The 20,879-nt window shown below is 52.6% G+C and overlaps 2 protein-coding genes and 1 long non-coding RNA gene across 4 annotated transcripts; all 3 read left to right on the top strand.

The window, feature by feature from the left end:
- The first annotated feature begins 3,020 nt into the window (after window positions 1-3,020).
- On the top strand, window positions 3,021-9,345 carry LOC119876750 (proline-rich protein HaeIII subfamily 1-like). Its single transcript, XM_038551587.1, has 5 exons — window positions 3,021-3,097; window positions 3,466-3,584; window positions 6,533-6,760; window positions 6,846-7,569; window positions 9,204-9,345. The coding sequence occupies exons 1-5, from the start codon at window positions 3,021-3,023 to the stop codon at window positions 9,343-9,345; spliced, it is 1,290 nt and encodes a 429-aa protein (XP_038407515.1).
- Window positions 9,346-11,897: 2,552 nt separating this feature from the next.
- LOC119873740 (basic proline-rich protein-like) lies at window positions 11,898-13,920 on the top strand. Its single transcript, XM_038551586.1, has 3 exons — window positions 11,898-12,250; window positions 12,313-13,768; window positions 13,891-13,920. The coding sequence occupies exons 1-3, from the start codon at window positions 11,898-11,900 to the stop codon at window positions 13,918-13,920; spliced, it is 1,839 nt and encodes a 612-aa protein (XP_038407514.1).
- An 11-nt stretch (window positions 13,921-13,931) lies between these two features.
- Window positions 13,932-15,966, top strand: LOC119873780. Of its 2 annotated transcripts, none has more exons than XR_005365239.1 (3): window positions 13,932-14,072; window positions 14,385-14,570; window positions 15,914-15,966. It is a non-coding gene; the product is annotated as an uncharacterized LOC119873780 (long non-coding RNA). The 2 variants fall into 2 exon arrangements; XR_005365240.1 differs by having other exon boundaries at window positions 14,385-14,544; window positions 15,914-15,962.
- The last annotated feature ends 4,913 nt before the right edge of the window (window positions 15,967-20,879 follow it).

The following is a 20,879-nucleotide window of genomic DNA, read 5'->3' as shown; positions in this document are numbered from 1 at the left end:
TTCTGTGGTCTTCTGAGAATGAAAAGCCGTACCGGTTTGAACTATTTAGTATCCCTGTGATTTACCCGAGCTGGGCCTGCTCCCGGCTCATGCATCTGTCTGTCCTGTAAGCCAGCAAAGGATGAATCTAAAAGGCTCATTTAATATGATGTAAAACGTCTCTGCAGCATCTGAACAGGTGAAATCACGGCCCTTAGTAGGGCAGCCACCCATGTGAAGGGGGGTCTGAGCCCCCTTTGCCGGCGTTCTGTGACCTCGCGTGAAGGCGAGTCGAGTCATAGGCATGTCGCTCAGTGTGGTTTAGTTGTTCTTTGTTAGACTTCACATTTAAATATGTTCGCAAATCAGACCCTTTGTCAAACTATCTTGGTTTAGAAAATCGACAAATGGTACATCTGGTCCCTCCCCAGAACCAAGCTTTCCAGCTGCAAGAGGGCAGTCACCGAAAACCAAGCCTGGGAGCTCCAGAGAGCTCCAGCTCCCAGGCGAGCGAGGGCAGCCGGTCAAAAGCAATGCAGACAACGTTGCCAAAACCCACGCGATACGGCCAAAGGGGATGCCAGCGAAAAGCTGAGAATTTTCACTATTAAAGGGAAACAGCAAAGCTGCAGAAACCAAACCCCGTTCGTCAAGCTGGGCATCTGCGTGAGGGCGCCGCAGGGATTTACCTGCTACCACCCCGAGTGCCGATGGGCCGCGTGGCACCCGGCGGGGGCAGTCTGGGGCGGCGGGGCTTACTCGCCTTCCCACCGCTCCGTTCCACACCCACGGGACAGCAACCTCGGCGAACGAACCCGACACGATCCACCAAAACTACCACACGGGAATCGCAGTCTATTAAACGGTTTTTCAAATGCCCCATGTATACACAGTAGAAGCTTGACTTATTAAAAAAAAAAAAAAAAAAACTGGCAGATCCCTCACCTCGGTGTCATCTACTTCATTTTCTTTAGAAAGGTTGGGCATTTCAATCAATCCTTTGTGCTTTGCACCAGATTCTTTAAACCTAAAATGAACAAAATACATTCTTCGATTGCAAAGTAACAAGTGGTTTATGCAAAACTGACTTCACTGAATAACCCCCACCCTCCTCAGCGGTGCCGCCACCGCCACCGCCACCGAGGACAAGGCCGCCGAAGGGCCCACAGCGAAGGGCCCACAGCGGGGGAAGCAAACGAGGAAGGCGGGGGTAAATGAAAGCGCCCACAAAGCTAGGGGCGAGGTGGAAGCATGAGGTTGCAGGAAGAGGACCTTTAACCAACGCTCCTGTTTTCCTCTCCTGATACTCTTCACCAGGTCAGAGCAGGATAAAGGGCTGTCCTGAAGAGGAGTCACACAAGGGATGAGAGGCCAGAAAGGGGCAATGAGTTCTAATCATGAAAAGCATGAGGGGAGGCAGGTTGTGGCTGGGGGAAGTTGTGCACTGGACTCCGGGTAGCTGGATTTCTTTCAATACCAAGGTGCCGATTTCAGGGACATCAAGATGGCAACACAGGTTATTCCTGACTTCAGTCCCCTTCACAAAACCAACTAGCAGCTATCCATAGACAAGACACCACTGGGAAAATCCCAGAATGCACCCTTGCAGGCCAGAGAGAAAGGACCTAATTAGAAGGGGAAGAGAAGTGATAAGACTGACTAAATCGCCCCTCTCCCATGCCAGCACAGAGCTGTGGGTTCTTCAGTGGGAAAAAACGTGGACATGCAGGTCCACGTTTGGGGACCTGGCATTGGGGGATGCTTCCTAGAAGGCGCATCTGGGTCTCCATTTGCAGGGACCACTGGGGATCAGACAGAGTGGGACAGGGTTTTCAATAACCAGCGCTCAAATCTTGTAGCAGAGCATGAGCAGAGACTCTGGCCATCTGCAGAGCTAGCCGGTAGCCCTGCGTGGCCAGGATGCTGGGCTGGCAATTATGCCCCATTAGGACATCCAGTCAATGAACTGAAACCGGCTGTGGAGCCCGATCTACCGCCCCTACCCAGGCAAGGAAGCAAATATGCAGCCCATTCAACTGCTGAGGGCAGCCTCCCATCATCTGGACCACAAAGGAAGCCTGATCAGAGAATGTGGGCGGCCCCAGAGCCCATCCTCCAGCCCCTCTTGGGCAGGAAGCCAAACCAGCAACCCTAACCAGTTGCTGAGCACAGTGTCCGATCCCTATAACTGAAAAGCCCAAATGGTGACCTTAAACAGCCCTGAAGCTCAGCCTACAGACCTGCCCAAATGCTAGACAGAGGTTGGGGCCTTGTCCAGAGAAAGAGCCCAGACAGTGAACCCACCCAAACACAGAGCACAGCCCAGCCCCAGCAAGCTGCAGGATACAGCTGGAGGCCCATCGCCATCGGAGAGCCCAGCAGCACTGTGGCTACCTCATCTCGAAGTGACGCCTGCAGACCTGGGCAACTTCAGGGCACGGTCTGATCACAGAGCACAGCCTGAGGCCAGGTGCAATCAGGAAGCCCTCGCTGTGGCCCTCTCTGAACAGAGTCTAGCCAGCAGAACCATCTGGTCAGGGAGCATAGCCTGAGACCCCACCCAACCAGGAGCAATGGTGGAGACCCGCCCATAGCCCTGCCCAATCACAGTGTCCAACCAATAGTACTGCCCTTCCAGAGAACACCTCCAGTGACTACCCCTCTAACCAGAGGTAACTGCGAGCCCATACAGAGGCCTCGGTGACCACGGAGCACAGCCAGCAGCGACACCCACTCAAGGAGTCTGCCCAGTGCCCCGCTTGAGCACAGAGCCCAACCAGCAGACCCACCCAACCAAGGAGCCCAGCCAGTAGAGCCCTGACTTCCGACTCAGAGTATGGGCAGTGGCCCACCTAACTGGAGACCCTGACGGCATGCCCTGCCCACCACAATGCTACTAGCTGACCCACCCAGCAACCCAAACTAAGCTAAACGGTAAAGGTCTTTTCCTACAGTAAAGCCTGTAAAGTCTGGAAAAGGAAACCACTTACATATGCAGATACCAACGCAAGGAATTAAGGCTCATGAAAATTCAGGCAAACATGACACCACCAAAGGAAACTAATAAAGTTCCAATAGCACATCCTAAAGAAATGGAGATCCATGAACTGTGTGACCAGTAAGTAAGAATAAATCTCTAGGGCAGCCCCGGGTGGCTCAGTGGTTTGGCACCGCCTTCAGCCTGGGGTGTGGTCCTGGAGTCTCAGGATCGAGTCCCGCATCAGGCTCCCTGCATGGAGCCTGCTTCTCCCTCTGCCTACGTCTCTGCCTCTCTCTCTGTCTCTGTCATGAATAAATAAAATCTTTTTAAGAACTTTTAAAAAAAGAATAAATCTCTTAAGAAAGTTTAGTGAACCACAAAATCACACAGACAACTAAACAAAATTAGCAGAATACATGAACAAAATGAGAAATTCAACAAAGAAACACAAACCACAAAGTAACACAACAGAAATTCTAGAGGTGAATACAATAACTGAACTCAAGACTTATACAGAAAGCTCCAACAGCTAAACTGACCAAGCAGAAGAATGAAAAAATGAACGGGAAAATATTTGAAATTAGCATCATAAAAACATATGAATGTGTAAAGCCCACTGGTAATGGTAAATATATACTTCAACTCAGATTATCTAATATTGCAATGGTTTTGTATAATTCACTTACTGCTCTACTTTAAAAGTTAAAATGTACTAAAAATAACTATAAATACAGTAATTTATTACTGGAAAAAAATTAAAAAAAATAATTTATTACTGGATACATAATATGAAAATATGCAAATTGTAATATCAATAACCTAAAACAGGAGAGAAGTATAAATTTCTGTATGCTACTAAAGTTGTTAGTAGTTTAAATAGCGTATTATATGGGACGCCTGGGTGGCTCAGTGGTTGAGCATCTGCCTTGGGCTCAGGTCGTGATCCCGGGGTCTCAGGATCGAGTCCCACATCGGGCTCCCCATGGGGAGCCTGCTTCTCCCTCTGCCTGTGTCTTTGCCCTCTCTGTGTGTCTCTCATGAATAAATAAATAAAATCTTTAAAAAAATAGCATATATAAAAATATTTCATGTAAGCCTCAGGGTAACCACCTGAGGAAAACCTGTAGGAGGTGCACAAAAGATTATGATAAAGGAGTCAAAGCATACTACACAAAAGGCTGCAGATCACCAAGGAAGGTAAGAGAGGAAGGAACACAAGACCTACAAAAGAGAAAACAACAAAATGGCAAGCATAAGTTCTTACCTATCAATAATTACTTTAAACATAAATGGATTGTCCAATCAAAAGACACAAATGGGGCGCCTGGGTGGCTCAGTGGGTTAAGCATCTGCCCTGCGCTCAGGTCATGATCCCAGAGTCCCAGGATAGAGACCCACCCCCGGGCTCTCTGCTCAGTGGGGAGATTGCTTCACCCTCTGCCCCTCACCCAGCTCATGCTCTCTCTCGAATAAATAAGACCTTTTTTTTAAAAAAAAAAAAGGACAATGTCTGAATAGGATTAAAAAGAGGGAAAAAAAGATCCAACAACAAACTGCCTATATTAAGAGATTCACTTTGGCTTTATTTATTTATTTGTTTGTTTGTTTGTTTGTTATTTATTATTTTATTCAGAGAGAGAGAGAGAGGCAGAGGGAGAAACAGGCTCCATGCGGGGAGCCGGACGTGGGCCAGGATCATACCCAGGGCTGCAGGTGGCGCTAAACCGCTCTGCCACTGGGGCTGCCCTCACTTTGGCTTTAAAGGGACATACATAAACTGAGAGTAAGGGAGAAAAGAGGTATTTTAAGCAAAGGGTAACCAAAAAAATAAAAAAATTTTAAAAAAGCAGGAGTAGCTACACTTGTATAAGACAAAGTACTAAGAAAATCTAGTCAAAAAAGAACTAAAGGAGGTTATGATATAACACTAAAGGGCTTAATTCATCAAGAAGGTACAATTGTAAATATTTATATACCCAACACTGAAGCGCCTAAATTTATAAAGGAAATATTAACAGAACAAAAAGAAGAAATAAACAGCAGTACAATAAAAGTTGGGGATTTCAATATCCCGTGATCAAGAATGGAGGGATTATCCAGACAAGAAAATCATCAAGGAAACAGCAGACTTAAACATTATAGACCAAATGGACCTCACAGACATATATAGAACAGTCCAGGGCAGCCCGGGTGCTCAGCGGCTTAGCACCGCCTTCAGCCCAGGGTGTGATCCCAGAGTCCCAAGATCGAGTCCCACACTGGGTTCCCTGCATGGAGCCTGCTTCTCCCTCTGCCTGTGTCTGTGCCCTCTCTGTATGTCTCTCATGAATAAATAAAATCTTTAAAAATAAAGAAAGAAAGAAACAGCAACACAATACACATTCTTCTCAAGGATCCCTCAAACGTCTTCTAGGATAAATGATGTTAGGACACAAAACAAGTCTCAACAAATTCAAAAATACAGAAATTAGGGATCCCTGGTGGCTCAGCGGCTTAGCATCTGCCTTCAGCCCAGGGTGTGATCCTAGACTCCCAGTATCGAGTCCTGCGTTGAGCTCCCTGCATGGAGCCTGCTTCTCCCTCTGCCTGTGTCTCTGCCTCTGTCTCTGTGTCTCTCATGAATAAATAAATAAATTTTAAAAATACAGAAATTATAGTATCTTTTCAAGCCATAATGGTATGAAATCAGAAATTAACAATAGGAGGAGGGGAGGCTCTGGTGGCTCAGCAGTTTAGCGCCCGCCTTCAGCCCAGGGTGCAATCCTGGAGTCCCAGGATCGAGTCCCATGTCAGGCTCCCTGCATGGAGCCTGCTTCTCCTTCTGCCTGTGTCTCTGTGTCTCTCTGTGTGTGTTTCTCTCATGAATAAATAAAAATAAAATCTTAAAAAAATTTTTTTTAAATAACAACAGGAGGAATGCTGGAAAATTCAAATATACGTGGAAATTAAACAAAACACCCCTAAACAACCAATAGCTCAAAGACATCACAAGGGGAATTTAAAAATACCTTGAGACAAGTGAAACTAGAAACACAATACACCAAAACCTACAGGATGCACCGAAAGGAGTTCTAAGCAGGAAGTTTGTAGTGATGACCAGATACATCAAGAAAAAAAAAAAAAAAAAAGATTTCAAATAAAGAACTGAACTTTGTGTCTCAAAGAGCTAAAAAAACAAACAAAAAAAAATAAGTCCAAAGTTAGTAGAAGAAAGCAAATAAGAAGAATCTATAGATCCAGTGCAATGAAAATGCAGTTATCAAAATGCCAATGGAATTTTTCATAGAAATAGAACAATTCTGGGATCCCTGGGTGGCGCAGCGGTTTGGCGCCTGCCTTTGGCCCAGGGCGCGATCCTGGAGACCCGGGATCGAATCCCACGTCGGGCTCCCGGTGCTTGGAGCCCTGCTTCTCCCTCTGCCTGTGTCTCTGCCTCTCTCTCTCTCTCTCTCTCTCTCTCTCTCTCTGTGTGACTATTGTAAATAAATAAAAAATTTTTAAAAATGCATATATTAAAAAAAAAAAATAGGACAATTCTAAAATTCGCCTGAAACCACAAAACGCCCCAAACAGCCAGCGCAATCCTGAGAAACCAGAACAAAGCTAGAGGCATCACGGTTCCTGATCTCCAACTTTACTACAAAGCTATACTGATCAAAACATATGATACTGCCTTAAAACAGACACAGAGACCAATGGAACGGAATCAAGAGCCCGGAAATGAGCCGGTGCGTAGGCTCAGCTGCTGCCGGAGGAGGCGGGGAGACTCCTCGGGGGTCCAAGGCGTCTCTTCCCTAAATGGTACCGGAGACGTGACACTCCCGCGAGGAGCAGTGACCCCGGAGCCCTCTGGTCAATCACTCACAAAAACTGAAGGGGATTATAGACCTGGAACCATCAAAGGCTCCTGACGGGTCTTGGCGTAACGTTCGGCGGAGACACCAAAAGCCCGAGCAGCAAGAGCGAAGCGGCTGCGCGCGAGACCCTCCCCCGGCCCCGGCCCCGGCCCCGCAAGGATCGACCCGGTGGGACGCGGCGTCTGCACCTCATCCCAGGCCCAGCGCTCGCGACGAGCTCCTGAAGCCTGACGCAAGCGAGCCAAATAGTCTCATTAAAAATGGGCAAAGGACCCGCACAGACCTGCAGCCCCCACCGCCCAGCAGGGTCACCCCGCCCCCCACTGCCCAGCAGGGTCACCCCCCCACCGCCCAGCAGGGCCCCCCCCACCGCCCAGGAGGGGCCCCCCAGCCCCACCGCCCAGCAGGGTCACCCCGCCCCCCACCGCCCAGCAGGGCCCCCCAAGCCCCACCGCCCAGCAGGGTCACCCCCCCACCCAGCAGGGGCCCCCCCACGGCCCAGCAGGGCCCCCCCAGCTCCACTGCCCAGCAGGGCCCCCCCCACCACCGCCTGCGGGAACCCAGAGGCTGCGCCGCGGCCGGGCTGTATGGGCCTGACCCGCAGCACCACCAGCTGCTTCTGCGGTCCCCCCTGGGTACACCGTCTCGAAGACACACGTGCACCTCCGGGGTCACTGCACAGTTGCCACGACGTGGGTCCACTGATGGGTCAACGGATGAGGAAAGTGTGGTGGACACTTGCCGCCCACGACGGTGGGTCACCCAGCCACACCAAGGAAGGGGGCCCGCCCTGGGACAAGTGGGTGGGCCCTGGGGACACCCCGCTGAGGGAGAAAAGTCAGACAGAAGTTGTATGATCTCACTGGCATGTGGGGGCCAGAAAAACCAAAGGCACAGACAGAGAGCAGACTGCTGCTTGCAGGGAGGGGGGACGTTGAAGGTGGTCAAAGGACCAAAGGGTTCAAGCTTCCAGCAAGTCATTTTTTTTCTTCCAGCAAGTTCTGAGGATGTGATACACAGCCTGACGACCACAGCCAACAACACCATATTGCATATTCCAAAGCTGCTAAGAGGGGATCCCTGGGGGGCTCAGCGGTTTAGCTCTGCCTTTGGCCCAGGTCGTGATCCTGGAGACCCAGGTTTGAGTCCCCCATGGGGCTCCCTGCATGGAACCTGCTCCTCCCTCTGCCTGTGTCTCTCATGAATAAATGAATATTTTTTAAAGAATAAAAACTACTAAGGAAGTAAACATATTTTTTAAAAGATTTATTTATTTATTCATGAGAGACACACACACAGAGAGAGAGAGAGAGAGGCAGAGACACAGGCAGAGGGAGAAGCAGGCTCCATGCAGGGAGCCCGATGTGGGACTCGATCCCAGGACCCCAGGATCACACCCTGAGCCAAAGGCAGATGCTCAACCGCTGAGCCGCCCAGGAGTCCCAAATACTTAAATACACACACACACACACACACACACACGCACGCACACGCACATATATATACATATATCATCCTGCTACATACGTTAACCTCGCAATTTTATAAGTCAACTGTGTCTCAATAAAGGTGGGAAAAAAACTAGGTAAAATCTAATCAAAAAAAGAAAAAAGAGGGCAGCCTGGGAGGCTCAGCAGTTTAGCGCCACCTTCGGCCCAGGATGATCCTGCAGTCCCGGGATGGAGTCCCACATGGGGCTCCCTGCATGGAGCCTGCTTCTCCCTCTGCCTGTGTCTCTGCCCCCCTACTGTCTCTCATGAATAAATAAATAAAATCTTAAAAAAAAAAAACAAAACAGAATGTTGACTCCCCCCTGAGGGTCCCACATGCCACCTGGAGGAGACACCAGCAGTCAGGGCAGGCCCTGCTTGGCCTGTCCTCCAGCCCCTGCCCGGGAGTGGCTCAGTCGTACCTTCCTGAGGAGGTGGCTGCTGCTTTGGGGTGAGGGAGACAGAGAGGCACAAGGCCACGAGCCTCCCTGGGACTGCCAGAGCCCTGTCCTGGGGCCGGACACCCTGCTGTGACCCAGCCAGCTGCGGACAACCCAGCCTACCGTGGAACTCTCCGAGCAACTCTCAAGAAAGGGGCGAGACTCCTGAGCAGAGGCCCAAACTTTAACTCAGTACCATCTTCTAGAATTAGATCTGTCCCTCTCTCTTCCTCTTCCTTTTCCCCTTTGTCTTCACATCCATGATTATTTCAACAAATATTCACTGAGCACAGACTACTAACCAGCCAGGTACCGGGCGTCACAGGAGAACCTTACTCTTTCAACAAGCACACGGTATTCCCGACAGTGATCTGGACCTGGAAACCGAACCAATCCATCCCTGACCAAACGACCTACGGAATGAAAACAACACAAATGTCCATCAACTGATTAACAGATGGACAATATGTGCCAATATGTGCCATGTCTGTGCAACAGAATACCTTCAACCACAAGGGATGAAACATGCTACGACATGGATGAACCTTGAAAACCTCATGCTACGTGAAAGGAGCCAGTCACCTAAATGTGCAACATGAAACGAGCCATATGCAGCAACATTTTTCCAGATATGTCTCCTGAGGCAAGGGAAGTAAAAGCAAAAAATAAACTATTAGGAGTACATCAAAATAAAGGCGCCTGGGTGGCTCAGTCGGTGAAGTGTCTGACTCTTGATTTCAACTCAGGTCATGACCTCAGGGTCATGGGATTAAGCCCCACCTCCGGCTCTGCACTGGTGCACTGGGCCTGGAGCCTGCTCAGGATTGTCTCTTCCTCCCCCACTCACATGTGCTCTCCCTCTCTCAATAAATAAATAAATAAATAAATAAATAATAAATAAATAAATAAAGGCAAACTACATCAGAATAAAAAGCTTCTGCACAGCAATGGAAATAATGAACAAAACTAAAAGATGACATACTGACTGGGAGAAGATATCTGCAAATGATATCTCTGAGAAAGGGTTAGAACCTAAAATATATAAAGAACTTATACAGGGGTGCCTGGCTGGCTCAGTTGGTAGAGCCTGCGACTCTTGATCTTGAAGTCGTGAGTTCAAGCCCCATGCTGGGTTTAGAACTTACTTAAAAAAAGAAGTAAAAATATTTTTAAAAAGGTAAGAACCAAAAAAAAAAAAAAAAAAAGAACTAAAAAAAAAGAAAAGAACCAATACAACTCAACACCAAAATAATAATAATAATAATAATCCAACTAAAAATGGGCAGAAGACAGGGGTGCTTGGGTGGCTCACTCAGTTAAGCATCTGACTCAGGTCATGATCTCAGGGTCCTGGGATTGAACCCCATGTCAGGGTCTGCTCAGCAGACTCCTGTCTGCTTGTCCTTACCCCTCTGCCCTTGTCCCTGCTTGTGCTCTCTCTCCCAAATAAATATTTTAAAATTAATTATTTTTTAAAATGGGCAGAAGACATGAACAGACATTTCCCCAAAGAAGACACAGAGATGGCCAAGAGATACATGAAAGGACGCTCAGTGTCACTCATCATCGGGGAAACGAAACTACAATGAGGTATCACCTCACACCTATCAAAATGGCCAAAATCAGAAACACAAGAAACAACAATTGGTGAAGATTGTACAGCTGAAGCTAACTTAACATTTACATTAACTACACGGGAATTAATATTTTTAAAAAAGAGCCCATCACAAAAGACCACATACTCCATGATTCCATTCCTGTGAAATGTCCCGAATAGGCAAATCCCGAACACATGAGTGGTTGCCAAAGACCGGAGTGACTGAGGGTTTTTGTGAGAGGTGAGTGTTCGGAGATGGATCGGAGCGATGGCTGCACAACTCCGTGTACCCAAAACCACTGCGCTGCACACTTTAAATGGGTGAACTGTACGGTATGTGAAGCAGATCTCAATAAAGCGGATATTTAAAAAAAATAAAATAAAATGAAGCTGATATTTTTTTAAAAATTCCCCGCCCTGACGAATGGGGGCAGAAGGGGAACCAGAATAATATATTTAAGTAACCATAGAAAGATATCAAATAGCAGTGCTTGGGGGGAAATGAAGCAGGGAGGGAGACAGTACAAAGAGGCGACCTGCGGTTTTGACAGGACGGAAGCAGGTGGCTTCGCTCAGGACAAGGGCCGGCAGGACCCAGGAGCGGCAGCGGGCAGCTGCGGGAATCCCAGGCCGCAGGTGCCTGCGGACAATCCTGCTGAAATCAGAGGGGCTCTAAGCAGCTGGGGGCTGGGGGCTCCCTGGACAAAGGAAGCCCCCAGGACAGAGGGGACCTGCAACTCCCGACACCAGACTCCCCAGCGGGCTGGGCCCCTACCAGGGGCTCTAAAATGTCTGTGGAATGAACGAGCGGAGGGAACCGCCCCTGCCCCAAGGCTGCCTCCAGCCCTAGGCCTGCCCGGAGCCTCTCCCTCCCAGCTCAGCGCTCCCCTGGGCTGCTCCGGGAAGCCTCAGCTCCCACCTGCTGCAGCTCCCTGGCCCACCTGGCCCGCCTCCTCCGCCGCGACGCCCCCCAGGAGGTCGCGGAGCTTCCCCGTGGACCCGCTGGGGGCATCCCGCTCCGTCCTGCGGGGACCAGGAAGGCAGAGCCACGGAGGGAAGCCCGGCCCGGATCCCCGGGACCAGCTGTGTCCCCTCCCGCGGCCGCGAGACACCCGCCCCCCTCAAAGCTCCAAATGTGCTGCTTCGACCAGATTTCCACCCAACACTAATATTCCTGCTGACTTCCTTCAGATATAATGATCCTGTTTACTGCGTAAAGCAGTATTTTGTCTTAAAAGCACTGGCTTATCCTGGGGTCAGGGGGCGCCTGGCAACCTCACCCACTGGAAATGGGTGGGCAAAGCCTGGCGCCCACAAAAAAAAGGTGGTCATGACTGCCATCGTTTTAATCAAAACAAGACAAATTATCGAGACATATCAAGATTGCTCTCGGGCAATCTTCCCAAATAAATGTTCCCATTTTAGGGAGTGCAGATGAGGAGAGAGAAGTCCCCCATGTGTGGTCCGTGGTGACAAGGCCCGGGGACGAGAGGCCGGGGCCCCGGACCTGCCTCAACCTCAGCCCGGAGCCGAGAGGTACCACAGGCCTCGGTGATGCTGCCTCGAGAGGCCCGGGGCGCGGCCGCAGAGCTCAGCCCGGGCTGCGGGTGGCGGGCGAGGAGGCTCGGGCTCCCGGAGGGGCGGCGGGGCTCGCCAGAGCGCATCCCTCGGAGGTGCCGCCGAGATCCGGCTCCTGCTGGGGCCGCCGCAAACGAGACCACGCCCCCCCCACCGGCTGCTTCTCGCTTCCAGAAACAGCAGGAGGGGTGGGGGGCTCTTAAGGCCCCAGGCTGTCGAAGTGGAAGAGCAAGTCGGACACCAGTCAGGGGCCCAGGCCCGCTCTGCCAGGGAGGGCGCCGAGGTCCCCGGGCCGCGAAGACTAGCCGCAGCCGCGGGGAGGGGGGGCGGCACCTGCGCAGGCCCCGCCCCCCGAGGAGCGCCACCTGCGCGGGCCCCGCCCCCCGAGGAGAGCCACCTGCGCGGGCCCCGCCCCCCGAGGAGAGCCACCTGCGCGGGCCCCGCCCCCGAGGAGCGCCACCTGCGCGGGCCCCGCCCCCCGAGGAGCGCCACCTGCGCGGGCCCCGCCCCCCGAGGAGCGCCACCTGCGCGGGCCCCGCCCCCCGAGGAGCGCCACCTGCGCGGGCCCCGCCCCCCGAGGAGAGCCCACCTTGCTGCGGGCCCCGCCCCCCGAGGATCGCCAACCTGCGCGGTGCCCCGCCCCCCCGAGGAGCGCCACCTGCGGAGGGCCCCCGCCCCCCGAGGAGAGCCACCTGCGCGGGCCCCGCCCCCCGAGGAGAGCCACCTGCGCGGGCCCCGCCCCCGAGGAGAGCCACCTGCGCGGGCCCCGCCCCCGAGGAGAGCCACCTGCGCGGGCCCCGCCCCCCGAGGAGAGCCACCTGCGCGGGCCCCCGGCCCCCCGAGGAGAGCCACCTGCGCGGGCCCCGCCCCCCGAGGAGAGCCACCTGCGCGGGTCCCCGCCCCCGAGGAGCGCCACCTGCGCGGGCCCCGCCCCCCGAGGAGCGCCACCTGCGCGGGCCCCGCCCCCCGAGGAGCGCCAACCTGCGCGGGCCCCGCCCCCCCGAGGAGCGCCACCTGCGCGGGCCCCGCCCCCCGAGGAGCGCCACCTGCGCGGGCCCCGCCCCCCGAGGAGCGCCACCTGCGGAGGCCCCGCCCCCCGAGGAGAGCCACCTGCGCGGGCCCCGCCCCCCGAGGAGAGCCACCTGCGCGGGCCCCGCCCCGAGGAGAGCCACCTGCGCGGGCCCCGCCCCCGAGGAGAGCCACCTGCGCGGGCCCCGCCCCCGAGGAGAGCCACCTGCGCGGGCCCCGCCCCCCGAGGAGAGCCACCTGCGGAGGCCCCGCCCCCCGAGGAGAGCCACCTGCGCGGGCCCCGCCCCCCGAGGAGAGCCACCTGCGCGGGCCCCGCCCCGAGGAGAGCCACCTGCGCGGGCCCCGCCCCCGAGGAGAGCCACCTGCGCGGGCCCCGCCCCCGAGGAGAGCCACCTGCGCGGGCCCCGCCCCCCGAGGAGAGCCACCTGCGCGGGCCCCGCCCCCCGAGGAGAGCCACCTGCGCGGGCCCCGCCCCCCGAGGAGCGCCACCTGCGGAGGCCCCGCCCCCGAGGAGCGCCCCGCCCGCCGCACCGGTGCCGGCTGTCCTCGTGGGCGCCGTCGCCCGCTCCTCCACGACCCAGCGCGGGTCGCCTCGGCCCCCCTTGGCCAGGTCTGCGCCCGCGGCGTCGGCGTCGGCGGACGAGAAGCCAGGACCGCGGCGCGGGCGGCCGTGCGGCTCCGCAGCGAGGTTTCCCGCCTCCGAGCCGGGGCCGCGGCGTTCGCGGCGCCCAGAGAGGGTCGGAGAGCCCCGCCCCTGCGCCGCCCGGCCGGGCCCGCTGCAGGCGCGGAGGGAGCGGGGGCCCGGCGGGCGGGCCCGGGCAGGGGCGCGGGGGGGGGGGGGGCGGGGGAGGGGGCCCGGGGCCGGGAGGTCGGGGCGCGGGGGGAGGGGCCCGAGGCCGCGAGGTCGTGGCGCGGGGATCTGGGGCGCGGGGGCCGCGAGGTCGGGGCGGGGGGGGGTGCGGGGGGCTGAGGCCTCCGGGACGCGCGCCCGGGTGGGGGGCGGCTGCGGGACTCGCAGGTGCGGGGGCACGAAGGGGGGCCTCGGCCGCCAGCGGAGGACCCGGACGCCGTCCCGGGATTCTTCTTACGGCAAAGACCATTTTCGTGCTCGCAGGCGGGACGGTAAGTTCGCCGGAGGGCGGCGGCATCGGGACGCGGCGGGCGGGCTGTGAGCGGCCCCGGTCGGGAGCGCCCCACCTCCTGGGGGGGGGGACGAGGGTCCCGGGGGCCGAGGGGCGGGGGGCCGGGGAGCCCGCGGTGCACGCCGCGTCCACCCTCTTCTGCGGGTGGTTCTCCCGGCTCCGGGGCCTCCCAACCCCGCGCCGGCAGCACGAGCTACCGGGTTCTGTTATTTCTGGAATGTTCCCATTTTATTCACGCACTAATCCTCCGGAGGTGACCGCGGAATGTAATTGCAAGGGCAAATTATTGCAGCTTAACGCAGTTCTTCACTAATTAAGTGGATGTTGATGATTCCTTCCACGAATTTTCACGGACCTGCAAAAACTGCGCCAACTCTACGGAAAATGTCACTGAGGTGTCTATGGATCTTAGTTGAGCAGGGAAAACGGAAAATGACAATGAAAGGATGAAGGTACCTGACTCTTCTCTTCCCCTGGGGTGAGCTGTCCTTTGCCTGTGCTCTGTGCTCATCAGAATCACTGGTGGAGAACATTTTCTGTGTTTGCTTACTTGAGCTACTATGTTCCAGCGTCTTCCAGAAAGCGATCCCATCTGTGTAGTGTTTGGTCCCCAACAAAGTGTTCAGAGTGTTTTGATCCCCTTCCACTCCCCCCTCTAAAAAATGTTGATTTCACCTTTCATAGCTTTACTTCACCAAAGGCATGGACACGAACACAAGGTATCAGAAAGAAAAGAATAGCAGGGGCGATAGTAAGTGGGCACCATTTTCTGTGGATTCACTGTTTCATCTTTTTCCAATTCATAGAAAGCGTCAGGCTGGCTCAGTCAGTAGAGCAGGGCACTCTTGATCTCAGGGTCCTGCCCTTGAGCCCCTAATTGGAGGTAGAGATTGCATACAGAGTATTACTAATAGAACATTACACGGTAAGGTTTAGGTATATCTAAGTGTAACCTGGGGTAAAATAAGACGTCGGAAAATATACAAAGGCAGAAGCCATAATCACTGAAATTTTATATGAACAAAAGAAGTTTGTAATATTTATACAAAGAATTTATCCCAATGGAAAAATTCTATTACAATGTAAATGGAAAAGGTATTCTATGTAGATAATTAATCAAGAATTAAATTTGCCTAAAAGAAATTGTTCCAAAAGGTAATTTCACAAAGAAAATCTTCAGAATTCATGTAATTATTATTAAAATATTTGTCTTTGTAAAACTGAGGTAAGAGTCTCAGATATTTGTACACCCATGATCGCAGCAGCATTATTCACAATAGCTAAAATGGGGAAGCAACCCAGTGTATGTTCACGGATGAAGGTATAAGCAAAATGTGGCATATACATATAGTAAAATATCCTTTAAAAAGAAGGAAATTCTGATGTATGCTGCAACATGGATCAGGCTTGAGGTTCACCTTATGCTATTAATGTTAACTTTACATTATGTGGAATAAGCCAATCACAAAAAGACAAATACTGCTTGATTATGCTTCTCTGAAGTGTTTAGTCTAATTTACAGAGACAGATGAGTGGTTGCAAGGGGATAAGGAGAGGGAACATGGGAAGTTATTGTTTAATGGGTATAGAGTTTCAGTTTCGCAAGATGCAGAGTTCTGGAAATGGGCAGTAATGACGGTTGTACAACACTATGAATGTATTCGATACCAGTGAATGGTACGTTGAATGGTTAAGATGGATAAGTTTTATGTTTTACCACAATAAAAAAATCAATCAATGACCAAAAGATTGTTGGGGAAGAGTATGAAGGTACCACACACACAGAGTTTGCTTTTTTTTTTTTTTTTTTATTTATGATAGTCACAGAGAGAGAGAGAGGCAGAGACACAGGCAGAGGGAGAAGCAGGCTCCATGCACCGGGAGCCCGTCGCGGGATTCGATCCTAGGTCTCCAGGATCACGCCCTGGGCCAAAGGCAGGCGCTAAACCGCTGCGCCATCCAGGGATCCCCAGAGTTTGCTTATTAACTACAAAAGAGAAAAGTGATCTTTACAAAGGAAGAAACTGAGGATCATCAACAGTGGAGCAAACAGACGTGGATAAGCATCACCTCTGTAAGATTCCTGCCAAAAGTGCTTACTCTGAATGAAATGAGGAAGCAAGCAGAAAAGTCCAAGTTGTGGGAAATTCTGCCTAATGGATCTGGCCTAGACTTTTTGAAAATAAACATTTCATGGATGTCAAAAGAAGACTAAAGAGAAAAAAGACTAAAGAGAGGTGACAACTCCAATGCAATGCACAATCCTAGAGCTAACAGTTTAAAATGGCAAAATTGGGGAAGTTTAAACTGCATTGCAGACTGCACATTGAATAACTATGTCAACGTTAAGTTTTTCTGAGCACTGAATTTTAGTTACAAAGGAAAATGTTCTTGCTCTTTGGAGATACATGCTGAATATTTAGGGAGTAAAGTGTCATGATGTCTGCGATTAACTCACTTGGGTCCGAGGAAAAAAGAAGCAAGTGTGGCAGTGTTGGGAACTTGACTCCAGGTGAAGAGCATCTGAGGGTTCCTTGTACTACTTTTGCAACTCCCCTGTATGTTTGAGATTTTTTTTTTCAAGATCAAAATTGGGAGGGAAACTGAGTCAAGACGTCTTCAGGATCAAAGCAGTGGTTCCATCCCTTCGTCAGCATCCTTTCCTAGGGCGAGTAAACATCTCAGCACAGTATTTCCTGTACATCTACTATGTGTGCGAGGCTGCCTCTATACTGGAGCGGCTGAAAAAGTGAAGACCCGGGGCTTGGCTACTAGTGGAGGAGACCAGAGAGTTCATCTTCATGGTCAATACCGTCTGCCCTGGGAGCACAGAGGACCCAGTGCCTAATTCTACCCAAGGGAATGTGGTGCTTCGGTGGGTCTTTTCTCAAGGGAGATTTGAAGCATGAGGAGAAGAGCAGCAAGCGCCCGGGCCCAGAAGCCCGAAGCAGCACAGTGCGCCGGGGTGGCTGCGATGGGGCCATAGAAGGGGGCCCAGATGCCCAACGTGAAAATCCTCGTTGGCCTTGCTGAGGAGCTTTTGTGGTATGGGCGATGGAAAACTGTTCGGATGGTCTAAACGGAGACATGGCATAATCAGACTTGGGTTTTACAAATATCACTTTTTTAAAGATTTTGATTGTATTTATTTGACAGCACAAGTGTGGGGAACAGCTGAGGGAGAGGGAGAAAGAGAAGCAGGCTCCCCATGGAGCAGGGAGCCTGACTCGGGGCTGGATCCCTGGACCCTGGTATCATAGTCGGAGCCAAAGGCAGATACTTAACTGACTGAGCTACCCAGCACCCCTACAAAAATCATTCGTAAGAAACTTCGAACAGGGGCACCTGAGTGGCTCAGGGGTTAAACCTCTGATTTCAGCTCAGGTTGTGATCCCCGGGTCCTGGGATCAAGTCCTGTCTTGGGCTCCCCGGAGGAAGGCTGCTTCCCCCAGTGCCTGTGGCTCTGCCTCTCTCTCATGAATAAATAAATAAAATCTTAAAAAAAAAAGAAAAGAAAAGAAAATAAACTTCAAACAATGGACAAGCATGGGGGTAAAAACTGGGAGCAAGGAGATTTGTCAAGGTGGAGAAGAGGCCACAGACAGGTATTTGGAAGTGGAATCCATGAGCAGGTCAGATATTGGGGCGTAGCAGAGGAAGTGTTTTCAGTGGCTGGGACTTTCAGCTTGGTGGGTCAACATCACCCCGAGAAACTAGAATGAAGAGAGGCTGGGAAAGGGCTTAGGTTATGACTCCAGAGATCAGCATTCAAGAGACAGGCAGAGAAGATGCAGCCTGAAAAGGTGCAACCAAAGGAGGAAGAAAACAAAGAAGGCATTTCATCATGGAAGCCTCGGCCCCCAGCGGAAGGAGCGGTCAGCAGTGTCGGATATTGGCAAGTGCAGGTAAGAGGAGAAATTGTTCTTTGGATTTTATGAGAGGGTCAATGGGCCCTTTGCATTGAGCAGTTTCCCTCATCGATGAAGCCAGGTCACTGTGGGCAGGAGGTGGGAAGGCAGGGAGGTGAGAAGGCAGAGGCGTGCTCTCAAATGTGTGACAAGGGTAATGTCCCTATAAATGTTTTCCTGTGCCAATGGGGACTAGCTGATGGGAAAAAGACCCTGTCCACGTGGTAGGGCAAAGCCCAGAAGCAAAGGGGGGAGAGGAGTCCGAAGGCAGGTGAGGTCAACCTGGGATAGGAAGACCCAGGAGAAAGGGTTCGGTTGGACGTTTCTGTTCCAAGCTTGGTTTTGATCGGTTTGATTTGGGGACGGGGAGGGAACAACTTTAGATGGCATCTTGCCTGCAGCAAAGTGAGGGTGATAACCCTGACAGGCTTTGGGGAAGAAAAGAGAAATGTTCCAAGTATTTCTTCCCATCTGTACTGGGGTAAGCATAATTTTATTTATTTATTCATGAGACACACAGAGAGGCAGAGACATAGGCAGAGGGAGAAGCAGGCTCCCTGCAGGGAACCTGATGCCGAACTCGATCCCAGGATTCCTGGGATCATGACCTGAGCAATAGGCAGACACTTAACCACTGAGCCATCCAGGTGCTCCCTTTGTCACCTTTTCTAAACACAACTAACTCCACCACACTTTCTGTGTCTAGAGAAAGTTGAAAAGTACGCATCCAGGATTGACTCTTACCAGCAGTGCATTAGAGAATCAGGACTTTGATTCAAGCTTCCGATCACAGTAGATCTGATTCTGCTGTTGAGAAAGTCATTATTCTGATTTACTTTTATAATTCCAATGCCTATGCTGCAGTTTGACTTAATTCCACTAACATTTATTGAGCCACCACTGTGCACATCTGCTCAAAGCACATGATAACTCACAGCATTTCGTTCTCAAGCTGTACTTTTTCACTGGCCCACTTGCCTTGAGGACAGAGCCTTCCTTCTCTCGACACCAGGGTCAAAGCTACCTCAGCCCAGGGTGCAATGTCACGAGATGTATGGATGACTGGATGAAGAAATAGTTCTCAAACCTGAATGTTCCAAAATATTTATAGGCTATAAAACCAATTCAGTTGGCATTTGCTGATTGAAATGAAAGTGAATCGAGTTTAAATTATCAGAGTGATTACATATGATAAAGGCAAATATTGCTTCTTAAATCATTACGTGTATGTGTTATGTCAGGGTTATATATACTAAGGTGGGTGTTTGTTTTTTGTGTTTTTTTTTTCAGTTGTAAAGCCACAGCTATAGCAAACCCAAAGATAAAGGCAACGCCGTGTACAGCTACCTGTTGATCTGTTTTGCATACTGGAGAATCCCCAGGGCCTAGCACATGACCGTTCTCAATAAATGTTGGGTAAATGAACAAATTCATACGAGTAAAAGACAACATTGGTTGAAGGAATACGAAAGGGGAGAACTGGGCCTTTGAAAGAAGGATGGAATTTTCACAGGTAGAGGTTAGAGAGGTGGGTCCAAACCAACGAAGGAAAGAGGTGACCAAAGGTGTGAAAGTGAGGAAAGTCGTCAGGGGCCCAGAATGGGCGCCAACATGGGGAGCAGCTGGACGTCCCAGCCCACCGCCTCCTCCCCTCCCAGCAGTTGGAGGCACAGGCCGTGCAGCCGGGCCCAAGGTTAAGGCTGCGCACCCCCCACGCCGCCCCACAGGGAGCTGATGCCCGAACAGCTGCAGGCCTGGGGCGCAGGGGGGCTAGCCCAGCGGCGTGTTGCCGAGGGACAGTCTCTCCAAGACTTGGGAGCAAATCCACTGCCGGTCCGGCGTCGTGATTGTGGAGGCTGAGAAAAATCCAGGCCATCCCACCTACAGTTTAGCATTAGCACAAGTATAGCCATCTTAGGCCCCTGTGAATAAGAGCTGAACTTTACGGGGTAAACTGCAGAATGTCCTCAGTGTCCCCGCAGGGAATCCCATATCAGAAAGACAACAGAGCCCACACCCGAGGTAGGAAGTCCCATATTAGAATGAGAACAGAGCTCAATGCCCTTAAAGCCCCATATCAGAATGTAAACAGAACCTGAGAAATTCCTCCACCCCTTCTGAAAATCCCCTAGACCAGCCTACAAATAACCCAGCTGTAACCCACTTCGGGGTCCAAGTCCCTGCTCCGCTGCGCCGGGTATACTTGGACCCAAGCTCGAGCTTGCTAATAAACCCTCATGCGCTTGCATCAGTGTCGGCGGCTCCTTGGTGGTTTCTCGGATTCGCAATCTTGAGCACCGCAGGGATCCAGGCCCAGCGGGGCCAGCGCTCTGCAGCGCCCGAGGGCGGGAGGCGAGCGGCCGAGGAGCAGCGGCGTCCAGGCCCGAGCCTGGGTCCGGTACCGTGGGGAGGCGCTCGGGGGCCCGCGTGCGGCCAGCGCGGAGAAGGCTGCGTACACCGCGTGCGGCGCCCCCGGCAGGGCCCGACACCCGCGGCTTGGCCCCCGCGTCTTCGTGCTTCGCCGTCAGACAGCCGCGCAGCCAGATTCAGCTGCTGGTGACCAAACAGCAACGACAAGTCAATACTAAGCAAGACGGCCTTTCCCATCTCCTCTCGCGAACGAACAGGCAGCGGGCAGAGCCCTGAACTTACACCCGCCAGCCCCACACCCGGCGCGCCATCACGGCTGACCCGGAAGCAGGAAGGAGACAGCGCCCGGAAGCACATCCCCAGCCCTTAGGCCACACCCCCGATACTTCCGCTCCGACACCACTGGCTAGAACGGGTCACGTGGCGGTTCCTAGCAGCAAGGAAAGCTGGGAAGTGTAGTCCGCATTCTGCTCGGCCACGTGCCCAGCTCACGCATGGGAGTTCTGCTA

The sequence above is a fragment of the Canis lupus genome, chromosome 10 (assembly GCF_011100685.1).
Source record: "Canis lupus familiaris isolate Mischka breed German Shepherd chromosome 10, alternate assembly UU_Cfam_GSD_1.0, whole genome shotgun sequence".
Lineage (NCBI taxonomy): Eukaryota > Metazoa > Chordata > Mammalia > Carnivora > Canidae > Canis > Canis lupus.
The sequence above is the reverse complement of the archived record's forward strand: the minus strand, read 5'-3'. Positions and strand labels throughout refer to the sequence as shown.